Raw genomic sequence first — 12,366 nt, 5'->3', positions numbered from 1 at the left:
GGGAATTATATTAACAATCTTTTTTCCTTTCACATTTCTGACTACTGGAGCTAACGAAGCACTATTAGAGCAGCTCCCTGAAGCAGGAGGTTAAAAATGTGATTACTTGAATATATTGGATACTTTAGTCTATGAAATGACTGTATGTGAAAGTGGTGTCTACTGAACAAGTTTCTTTTACTTGCTTAGGAACCTTTCTTCTCTGTATTGAACCTTAAGGAAAAACTACCAAAGATCCAGCCTGCTGGACCTAGGACTTCTTTCACACTTTTATATTTACAATACATCTTTAACATCCTTTTATAGGATGCCACAAAAATGGCATCCAGTAGTGCCCTTGTTTCGACAAATTTGTGCTCTTCCCCTCTACATTTATACTGCAGATTCATCTTGACCACAGCTTATTCCTAACTTTGCAAATGTGTAACAATTATGTCAATAACTATGCACAATTTGTAGTTTAAGAAATTTATTTTTCCTTCATCAAATTCAAATAATTCCTTACTTCCACATTTGATTTTCAGGCATGCTCAAATCTCTGCATCTTTTCATCAAATGTCGCCACATCTTACACATTAAACAACCTCCTGACCACTAGCAAAGAAAGAAAAGGAATTTCTTTCCATATCCTTACGAAGCCTGAACAGTTTCTAAAAGGAAAATAATTTTAGGCTACTTATGGTTGTGATTACATCCTTGCTAACAGGAATGCACAGTAAATGCACAGTACTCTTTCCCTTAGCCTTTAAAAGCCTCTTCTCTCCTTCAGGCCAAGCATTAAGAGATTTGGCAAGAAACGTCTAGAAGAGGGAGATAAACAGAAATTTTAGATTTCTCAACAGTAGCAGATTTACACACCATCATTATTTCAGCCTAAGACAGAGTTAAAGTATATCATCTGAACTCTATTACAAAATCTACTGCCTGCTGCACATCATACCTAACACCTGATGCACTGTATTCCTTAGCTCTTCTTGTTTAGCAGTATCCCTGGCAATGAAAAACCAACAAATGTGAATACAACTCCCACAGTCCCTGACCAATAAGACAAATCAAGAGTGAGAGAGCTGCTGACACGTGTCAAGGCTAAAGAAATATAGACAGTTCTGGCTTGCAGGAAACTATTAACTCTAAAATTAGTGCTTGACTTAGGCTTCTCTGCTCCAGAATTTCTGCATAACCAACACCTTTGGGTATAAATACATATAACAAACTTAATGTCTTCATTTTTCTGTCACCTCTAAGCAATTTAGGCCATTGCTTTGAAATGAAGTCATGACCAGCTGGCCTTTAGTTTTGTAGGCTTACATTACTGCATTCCTTTCCAGCCTAGTTTAATGCAGTTTAGCGTCAGTACACAATTAATCTACTCCATTATTCTAATAAAATTTCCATAATAACATGAAACATCTTGAACCAGGCTACACTATACCAATAATAAATCTGAAAATTTCATAACATTATTTTCATATGAAAATTAAAATTCAAATTAAAAGATTCTATTTCATAACAAGAAAATAAACAAAAATAAAACAAACAAAAAAGCCATAAAACCTCCTAATTCTGACGTTCCAGGACATTTAATGTGGGAAGAAACAAGGACAAAAAAATTAGCCAGTGGTTTCACACACTACCTGTAATTGAACTATCTGTAAAATGAAAAACGTATATAGATAATTAAACTAAAGTTTGAAGCATGACTGTGTACAATTTCCAAAGACACAATACAGATGTGCAAAGCAACATTTCAGTAACAAGAAGGCAAGTTTGATACTGGGGAAAAACGAATCCCTCCAAGTCACCTTTCCGCCTTTGCACTGTGTCAGTTTTGAAAATAGCAATGCTTGGCAGGCTTCACTGACTGGGATATTATAAGCATGGAAGTTACACCTCTGCTTCTTCCATACCATTTTATATTTCCAGAAGGAAGAAAGGGAATCTTTAAGAAAGGAGACTGTTTTCATTTCTCCCTGTAAGAGGCCAGTACTTCACATAGCTTTCATGTAGACTGTACCATAACTCTTCCATTTTCTCTGGAGCTGTATAAAGATGTTGCACACTCTGATCCCTAAAACAGCATAAAAAGTAGAAAACTGGGGCTTTTTCACATTAGGTTTTGAAGAGATTTAAAAACTTAAATAATTCTGCTGTAAAACTTGCAAGATAATTCTATCTTACAATACAAGATTTATGAACCAGCACATTCTAGACAACATACTACCCTCTCTGAAGAGACCATCTTCTTTAGTCTATTTTTCTTGCTTTCAGCATACTTTACGTCAAATATTTAGAACAAACATATTCACTGATTTCCTGAAATTAACAGAAGTACAGCCATTATTAAAGAAAGTGCAATATCATGCAAAATAAAACAAAACAACAACAACAAAAAAATCACATTTGACATGATCCCAACTATGTAAAATCAGAATCCATTCTCCTTACCTAGCTTACTTGTTTTCTAGATGCAAGGCTTTTTGGATTAGTATAATATTAATCTTAGGAATACTATTTTATACTAAAACAATGTTTTGTGATTTTAAGTAAAGCCTTCAACAACATTAGAACAAGACATTGAGGCATGTCACTGTTAAACAGATTTAAATTTGAAGCATTAACCTAATTAATATCCTACAGCGTATCTAAGAACTTCACTGAGCTGCCATAATTTCTGTCAGCATATGTAGTACTGAATGACTAGTAAAATACCTGAATTGAAACTATTCCAGTCTAGCAGTTTGTATGATCTTGTGTTACCCATAATTCCGACAAAGGCTGAGTTCAAAACAGCAAATTAGTAGATCAGTTATAGGAGCAGAAAAGTGAAAAAATAAAAAACTACCAACAAGAACACAATTGACAACATCACTCCACAGGAACTGGAAAGACACAGACAGCAGAGTTAATAAGAGGCTGAAAGGGAAAAAAGGAGCATGCTATAGCAATCTAGCAGTAGGCGTGATCAAAGTGTACAATAAACAGCAATTACTGTGTAATTCGTAAGTTCTCAAACAACCTCTTTTAGTATTTTTTCCTCTTCTACAATTTCCTGCATATTCACTTGCCAGCGTAAGTAATTCAATTAATTTACAAACTTGACTGAAATGCTTTGTATGACCATAACAGAATTTGCTTCTACTTCTTCACTTTCCCTCCCACTGGCACATCCTTTCACTCCCCTCTTTCAGTTTTCATTTTTTTTGCAATATGCTGAGTTTGAAGTATGAAGTATGTTACATACACTCGTCAGGAGCAATCCAAAAATCACAAAAAACCCCTTTAAGTTGCAAAAACTCACTTAACAGTGCAAATGTGAGTCTCTGTTTTACATTCTTCTCCCGCTTCCAGTTTTTTTTTCATTTTGTCTTATCATACAGTACGTTCCACATGTAAGTGTTCTGTACCACAAATGTTATCTGTACATGAAATGTCGTATCTGTATCATATATGTTAAAATACAGACACTTGAGACAAACTTGTATCAAAAAAGAACAAACAAATTATACATTGACATTACTCAATATTTTCTCTACTTCATAAACAAAAGCTTAAAAATAGGGAAAAAAGAACAATATTCTGTACTCAGATGCTTTAAAAATTTCCTGAAGTAGTTTACTTGAATTCAAATCTAGTCTGGGATTATATTTCATTTTGTCAGCATAATCAGGAACGACGTTCCTGCTTTAAAAATTACCTGCCTTGAAGGAAAGGAGAGAGATTTCTTGTTGTTTTTTTTCTAATTTTTTTTGAAAAAGATGCATTTGCAGAAACTTTATGTTCTATTACTCCTGGCCAGTGCATGCAAAATTACTACAGGTGTTATTGTATTCTCTCATCTGCTTACATTTTAAGTGCACTGATTAACTCCAACTTTTTACAGAGCACTTCTACTTGTATCAAATAATGTAACACCAAAAGTATTCAGAGTCGCATAATGTTGATTTCAGAAACATGCAAAATACATGTTCCATTACTGGAGTTCCTAGGTAAATATTAGACAAAAAACACTAAATTGTTCTGTGCGTGTTTTTAAGTAAAAATAAAACACTCCAAAGGTTTTATCAACGGAGGTTAAAAACACATACTGAGCTAGAATGCAGAGATCAGTCCTTAAGGATTTCAAAGAGCTAAAAATTAGAAAACATTTGTAAGTATATATTTCATCCGATTTTTGTTTGAAAGGAAATCTTGCCTCGTGCTTTAATATTCAGAAGTAGCCAAAAATAAGTAGTCTCGATAAATCAAAGACAATTCTTGGTGTGAAGTTAATGGATCCCACGTCCCATCAGAATTTCACTAACTTGATGAGAGATTTCTCACTGAAGACAAACCCTCTGATTGCCTACTACTTTTCAAGCTTCAATTATTGCTCTTAATATACACTGTTAGAATGTATTTTTATTAATACAAATACAACTACCTCATAACATTTTAAGGATTAGAAGTACGTGGTCATCACGATAGAACTTAGAGAAATGTATTGTGTCAACGTACCAGGATTGTGAATGCGATCCAAGAGCTTCACAGAACGGGCACTAACAACACCACCAACGTGGACAAGGAAGCCCGGTGGAAAGGCCGTCAAGGTAAAAAATGGAAATTCCTGTCACGAGTAAAAACAAGCATCAATGACTGTTCATCAACTACTGGTAATTGCCACTAAACATGCAGTGAACTGATCATTGCCCTGAAATACAAATAAAGCAGTTACAGAGGGCCAAGCGTATCCTTCAGGCTTACTAGGCACTATGTAACCATACATCTTCACAGACCAACAGTGTAAGAAAAGCAGAGTTATTCTAAAAATGTAAAAATACTTTTCCCCCATAGAGTTGCATTCTAACACAGTATTAATTAGTAATCAAAGCTTTACATGTTTGAGTTAACAAAGCTTTTATTGGTCTGCCTTTAAGAAGGCAGCTAAGCAACACAAGTTTGTTAACTGACAAAAAATAAAGGATTATTTTCCTCCATTTTCCAGGGCTTAATGTTATAAATGAATGCAGTTCAATACTGAAGCACGGGGTAAAGCTAACTACAGTTCTGTAAGAACAGTGAATGTCTTAGTACAGGAGGACACATTTACAAATATATTAGCAGATTGCTTTGTGAGTGTCAAAAGCTCTAAAGATAAGTAGTAAATATTCATCCTTTGGAATAAAGCTTAAGTCTTCTATGAAATACAACTAAGTTCTTAAACCAAGGAAATTCATTTCCAATTTCATTTGTTTAAATGATTTTTACAAATTCATAATTGAAATCAGCAATTAATAAGATCTAGCAACAGTTTGAAAATGTTAATACAAGAGGTCATTATGAGATAATAGCAATTTTTCATTACATACATGACAAAAACCTTCATATTCAAATGTAGTGAACCCAAAAATGGGAAGATTTTATTTTCTACAGTATTACACTCTATAGCACATTTATGGGGGAAAGGTGACAGGTTAGTGTTCAGCAATTCTCAACGGAGAGGCAAAAATACAAAGAAAAATCATGCAATCATAGTTTGTATAGTGATGATTGGTTAAATGGATAAAATAAACAGCGTAACTGTATATGAGAGAAAGTACGGTACAGGTTCCTTTCTCACATACTTAAAGCACTTACAACAGTACAGTGCAGCTGAGCTTCCACCTAAACAGTGTACATGCTGCAAATTAAATGAGGATCGTGGTTCTTCCAGCAATACATGGCATGAAAAGCCCTTTTGAACAGAAGTCCAAGGCAACTTTTAAAATGACCACTTCAGGATTACTACCACCCATGTGAAGTTTACTAGAACTCTTACAATTCTTAAGAACTTCCTTTTTTCTGTATTTTCACTTTTACAGAATTTCAAAACTGCAGCAAATTTTGTCATCAATAATAACAATGTTGACTACCTCAGGCAAAACAAAACAAAACAAACTACTGTAGTTGTGTTTCATGAAGTGACTAAAAAGTAGGACTTCACAAGAGGAATCTGTGAACCGGCCTGGCTGATATGTCTTCAGGAGCACCAATGGATCTCTACAGAGGAGTACAGAAAAGATTCCACCAGAAGGTTTCACCAGATCTTGAAGTGCTCTGCAAGTTGTCAGAGCAGCCAAAGACCCTGACCACAACACAACCTACTTCTTTCCTGTACAGTTTTCTGTCAAAAAAACATAGAAATCCCAGAACAGCTCCATCAACTGTTCAGTGATTCACAACAGTGACAATATTTTTTTCTCCTGTGTAATAATTCCATGACAACCATTACGTGTAACTTAAAAATATACAAAATATATATATAGCAAACATACATTTGCTGTGTCTCCTGAATAGTTATCCTGCATTAGTAATGTTAAAAATTAATAACTAGCTTTCTTAGAACAGTAAAAATTGATTATAGAAAGTTCAGTGCGTGCTATCTGTATGAAATATATATTCTCCCTTAGGCTATGCTTAGCGTATGTAGTGAACAAAGTAAATGTTTTCACTCTGCGCTCTGAAGTACAAGGAAATCAAATGCTTATTAATCTGCAGTCAGAAGCTGCTATACACGTTTTTGTAAGGCTTCACACTGCAAGTAATCTTAACATGTTCAGACACCCAGCCTGTTTAGCTTACAAACTAGGAATAAATAACAGCATCGCTTTGTCTCAATCAATACACCCAAATGTAATATGTTAAAATTAGACCTATGTCCTCTCAATTAATTTCGCACACGAACAACTCTAAAGAACTCACTGAAATACTCAAACATGCTCTTACTCCCTTAACGATGTGTCTCGCTCCTTCTGATGCACATAGAAGGCTGTCACTTATTACAATAGCCTTTTATTTCTATTTTTAACCCAGCTCTCTCAGAAGGGTTTATTTATTATCGTATTAGTCAATACACCACAAGACCCAGCCTCAACTATACGTGGTGATCTGTAATACTTCAAGAAGTTTAAAGTTTAAAGCCATTCCTGTTGCACAGAAAACAGATTTCCTTTGAACCAGATGCCATAGTTGTGTATTATAAACTTCCTCCATTATTGTACTTCGCAATGGACCTTCAAAATAAGGTGGTACAAACACAGAATCTTCCCACCCGTGTGAAGACATGATGACCTTAATTTTCCAAGCTACAACTGAAAACAGCCAATTATTTTACCAATACTAAATGGTAAGCTGGGTGCTGGACTCAGTGATCCTCGTAGGTCTCGTCAAATTCAGCATATTGTGTGATTCTAATTCACTACACCATTTCTCAGTTATTCATTGCACGGACTCTCAAAAAAGTACATAACTGATTTAATCCTTGCAACTGCACTGACATTTTACAGTCAGCATCTGGAGAAAGCTTGATGAGGCTACAAGAAAGTAATTGCCACATTTAATATACTGCTTTAAAATGCTTGTGTTATACATACATGTATTGCTAGTATTCAAACTATATTTTACATACATTACACATAAAATAATGAAAAAGCACATGGAACAAGGCCACATACGCACACATACTGTGGTGCTAATGCCAGGGAAGCAGTTCTCAGCTTTCCATCCAGCCATTCCCTTATTCCTACCACGGTGCCACTCCCTCAGGTATCACCTGTGATGCTGACACATTCATGGAGCTTTTGGCACTGAGCCAGAGCAGAGATGCCATCCATACCAAAATACTGTTCACTTCCTGTTTGAGTTACCTTATTCTAGACATGTTTGCTGTGCAGTAACAGGAAATCTACTACAAGCTTGATTTTCTCTTTAGTGTATCAACTTCGCACCAGATGGCCAAATAATCTCATAATTTTTATTTCAAATGAACTGAGGGGTGCCCTGGATAGGAGTAAGAAGTCACTGGAAAGAAAAGTTGCTTAAGTCAGCAGTGCAGCCAAAAGAATCAGAGAGAGAACTGCGTTGTAACACAACAGTGATCCAGCAGTGCTCTTCACAGATGAATATCAGTGGATCTCTGTTTTGTCAAGGGAGCAATAAGGATCTCTCAAGCACTTGCAGAATGCAAATACGGAGGACTAACAGCATTTGTCCAAGTTGAGTTTGAAAGAGAGATGAATTACAATCAAGAGCAGTGCTTGACTGCATGTGTGAAAACACAGGCTAATTTTTGCCTACTGACAGAGGCAGTACACATTTCTAGGCAGAAGTACACAGAAAGATAGCTGTGTCATACAGTTAACACTTGCAATCAACAGGGATCCTGTGAACTGCTAAAAATACATTTATATTAAACAACACATGTACACATTTTCCATGGCTGGTGTACTTTCCCAGGAAAAAAAGTAACAGTTAAGATAATTCTTCTAACAAAATCTCTTCTGAATTCCAATTCAGTTTATTAAGTAACAGACTAACACATATTTGATTAAAAAAGCTGACAAGACATCCAGTTACATGAACTGCTTATAATATGCCTTAGCAACACCCATATGCTCAAATAATCTTACCAAAGATTCAGAAGAGCTTACTATACTTTCAACACATGTGGCAATATAACACATACATCAATTTTACTCTTTGCTTAAGTGCTATCCTAAATAATCCACACAAGTAACTACAACGCACTGTGCACATATGGAACAGTGAAACAGACAAAATGTTCTTCTGAGTGCCAAAGACGTGCTGAGCTAAACGTCTCCCCCACCTTTCTTATTCATTCTAAGTAACTGAAAGAGGGCAAATGCAATAAAAACCAAATCCAACGTAAAATTATCAGAAAGACAACAGAAGCAATTTTGTATGTGTCAGTCAATAGTCTGCATGTTTTGCTACATATTGATCATCTTAGAATCAGTAACAGATTCAACATGTTTCCACCTCATTTTATGGTATTTCTTCAGCTTGGCAGTATACAGCTCTTACCAAACTAATTTGCAAATAATTCAAATTCCAGATATATGTTAACTGTACTGATTTGACATTTTTAATTGTTTTTAAGAAGCTTCCTGAATAAATAATAGATAAGTCATGAAATGTCTAAAACGTTAGGAGAATAAAGATAAAAGAGAGAGAAATTGATCTTTTTTTCCTCCAAGCAACAGCATTAAAAGCAAAGCTATGGATTTCTATTTAAAAGAGAAATTATAACTGAAATCTATGAACATGCAAAATATAAATTAAGCCAAAGTATATCTGATAAATGCTTTAAAACAAAAAACTAAAAAATATACAAAATTCCTGCATAAGCAAGATTCCAAAGAAATCTGAAGAAACCTCACGAAGAAAATTAGAAATCATTGCTTAGATATCTTCAATACAAAAAAAAACCAAAAAACCAATAAACAAACAAACAAAAAAACTACAAAGAGTCACACAATGTTGGAGAACATACCCGCCTTCTACAGAACCTATGAGGCGATCCTCTCTTAGCAATGGACAACACAAGAAATGAGAAGAGAATCATCCACTTGACTCAAAATAGCAGCTATTCACTTCTATTTCACAGATGCAGCTGACTTTGTTTTCAACAACTTACACAGGTTCTACAGGTATTCAGGATTTGTAATTATAATCATTTATTTTTTTTCCCCAGATAGCAGAATATTCCACATTTCTTCTTTCAAGACATCTCGTTAATAACACAGCATTTCAATTATAACAGAATATACTGTAAACTTACTGCAAAGACCTCATAAGCATCTTTAAACAAATGAAAGGAATTTAAAGCACTGTTTTTATTTTGCTTTATATTCAGTATGGATCAATAGCATATAAACAAATTGAATTTTTAGTCTTACAGAGGTTCTTCCAAAACTTCTAAACTCCTTTCACTGTTTGGGAACTGAATTGTTGAAGTTATCATCTTACAAAGGCTACATGCACATCGTTTCATGTAGAACACACAAGTTCTGAACTTCTATGCAACGACTCTATTTTCTTCCAAATATCAGTTTTCTCAATTAATTATGGTACTTTCACCTCGTCTGAAGTTATTTCAATGTTTCTGACTTTGGCTTCTACAAAAATTCAACCAAATACGTGACAGTAGAGTATTAAATAGACACATACACCTATAACTTAGACACCAAACAGCAGTAATTTATGCTTTAACTGTTTTGTCATACCAGCTGTAATCACTTGTGTGTAAGCACTAATGTGCATACATTACACTTACTTCCACTGCTCTTACGGCTTTAATAGTATGTTTTAAAAGCTCACCTGAATTCTAATTATTAAATGTCTAATAAACATTAAATGCCTATTAAACATTCAACATTTATAGTAAACTCTCAGACAAAAAAAAGTGCATCTTTTAAAATAGACAGTAACAGGAAACCTATACAAGCTTAATTTTCTCTTTAGTATACCAGAAATGTAAGTATAAAATGCCTTACCCTTTGTTCCAGAGCTGACTGAGTCTGCTGCCTTAAGAGAGTTTTAAACGGCCCCCCTTCTTTTCCAGCACTCCCACTGCCCATTCCTAAAGAGCACCAGTACAAATGACATTTAAAAAAATAAATAAAAACATATTATCATTTGCAATCAAACTTCAATTTAAAAATACGTGATGCTGTGATTGAAAACCATACAAACTATTCCCTTAAATTTCCATGAAAAAAATGCTGAGCATTTAAGCATTTGAGTTTTGCGAGTGGGGCAGGGTAGGAAGGTGATGGGTTTTTAAGTTTATTTTAAAAATTCCTAGCAGTGTTTTCAATCATTATAGATTTGGATAAAAATTTCCTGATCTAAGACATTTTCCTGACATGTCTTTGAAGATCTGGGCTTGCAATTCTTTTGTACAACACAAAGCTTTAATTTCAATACAGAATCATAGAATGGCTTGGGTTGGAAGGAACCTCAAGGATCATCAAGCTCCAACCCTCTGCCGCAGGCAGGGCCACCAACCTCTACATATTATAGTAGAACAGATACATAGATCTCCCTCCTGTGCTTTCCACAGGAAGTTTCAGCATCATTAGAGTTTCAGAGTTCTTACCTAAAAAGGGCTGCAATGTTACCATTAACTCCACACTTTTGAACAATTCTGCTGCATTCCTTTATAGTAAGCTATACTTCTCTACTTGCATTATTGGTTTAAAAAAAAAAAAAAAAGAAAAAAAACCCTGCCTCCCAGAGTTTCAGCGTAACCACATCACCTTTCCTAACCACTGGGAAGTAACTGCACGCTACTTCAGCAATAGCTGTACACTGCATGAGTGAAACTAAAATGAGAACTGCAAAGCTAACACAAATCATTTGAACTGAACTATATGGTAGTGATATTTATTTAACATAAGCACCGTGAGATATTCAATCAGATAAATTTAGCAATACTGCTCAGCATTTCAAACGGCTACACTTATCTGATTACTATGTTTTCATACACATAACCTGCAGATCATCTGTAAATAAAAAATAACAAATAAATGATATTTTCGCATATCGTGACTAATTGTTTGGTTTCTTTTTTTGCATATTTCACTTCCACCTCAGCCCCTAAGTAGGGAACTTCTCTGAAGAGCTCTAAAATGTATCAGATACATAAACATCTTTGCCATCAAGGATCTGTTGTCAAGGAACAACATGTTATGTGGTTAACTAAGCGCTGCGAGATGCAGGTTATATGTATAACTATAGCATTCACTCTACTGTTAGAAATCAAAAAAGTAAAAAATAAGCACATACCAAGACTGTGTTTTTTGTACAATAAACACAGTACTGGTGAATCAGATTTTCTTGGTAATATTTCATGCCTAAAAATACGCTATCACTGGTACTTATCGTCTCTAGAACCATCAGAGCTAACTGGACACTGCAATAATATGCACCTAAATTTAGGAAAGCACTAAGAAAAAGGATAAAGAACATAAAGACATGTCAGGAGCAAGATGAAGTACAAACACACTGCAGTGCAAACGCTTATGAGTGAAGGCAAGATTCTCATTTACAGTAATTCTAACTAATTAAAACACTTGCTAGGTACCTCTCTTCTTATTAAGCATCAAATAAACATGAATGAGGGTGTACATATATATCAAAGTGTAGTTACTTCTTCTAAGAAAATAAAGGGATATCTAGAAATACTGATCTTGATATACATTAACTTCATTACTAACACTGTCAAAAAATAACCAGGCTCTCATTGCCATTTAATTGCACATACTGTAAGTACATACTATATATATTACATGTACTATATAAAGACTATAAAGACTATAACTACTAACAAATATTTTTAGCTGTTCTTGGATAAGGAAACAATAAGATTAGTATATGTATAGTCCCATTAAACAAGTTTTAATTGCTTTTAACTATTTGGCATTGAGCTAAATATCATTGTCAGGGACTATACAATATTAAATACAGACAAACACAGCATCAACACTGGACAAAAAAAAAAAACATTCTACAGAAAAAAAAAAAAAGCACTAACATCAACTGAATAAT

General features: G+C 34.5%; 1 protein-coding gene across 22 annotated transcripts in view; it reads right to left on the bottom strand.

The window, feature by feature from the left end:
* The window catches only part of C2CD5 (C2 calcium dependent domain containing 5), a 65,945-nt gene that overhangs the window by 36,083 nt on the left and 17,496 nt on the right, over nt 1-12,366 (bottom strand). For 11 of the 22 annotated variants that reach the window (XR_007374798.1, XM_048934706.1, XM_048934667.1 and 8 more), the window contains 3 exons: nt 10,311-10,396; nt 4,495-4,603; nt 2,710-2,775 (listed from right to left, as the gene is read on the bottom strand). Coding sequence is in view for 21 of the 22 variants with exons in the window: in XM_048934706.1 (XP_048790663.1) it covers nt 2,710-2,775; nt 4,495-4,603; nt 10,311-10,396 (261 nt within the window). In the remaining variant the exon portion in view is untranslated. Of the gene's footprint in view, nt 1-2,709; nt 2,776-4,494; nt 4,604-9,307; nt 9,341-10,310; nt 10,397-12,366 lie in introns of all 22 variants that reach the window. The other 11 variants (XM_048934710.1, XM_048934683.1, XM_048934704.1 and 8 more) reach the window with 2 other exon arrangements.

This window comes from Lagopus muta, chromosome 1 (genome assembly GCF_023343835.1).
Source record: "Lagopus muta isolate bLagMut1 chromosome 1, bLagMut1 primary, whole genome shotgun sequence".
In the NCBI taxonomy this organism is placed as follows: Eukaryota; Metazoa; Chordata; class Aves; order Galliformes; family Phasianidae; genus Lagopus; species Lagopus muta.
Note: the sequence above shows the minus strand (reverse complement) of the source record. Positions and strands in the feature narration are given on the sequence as shown.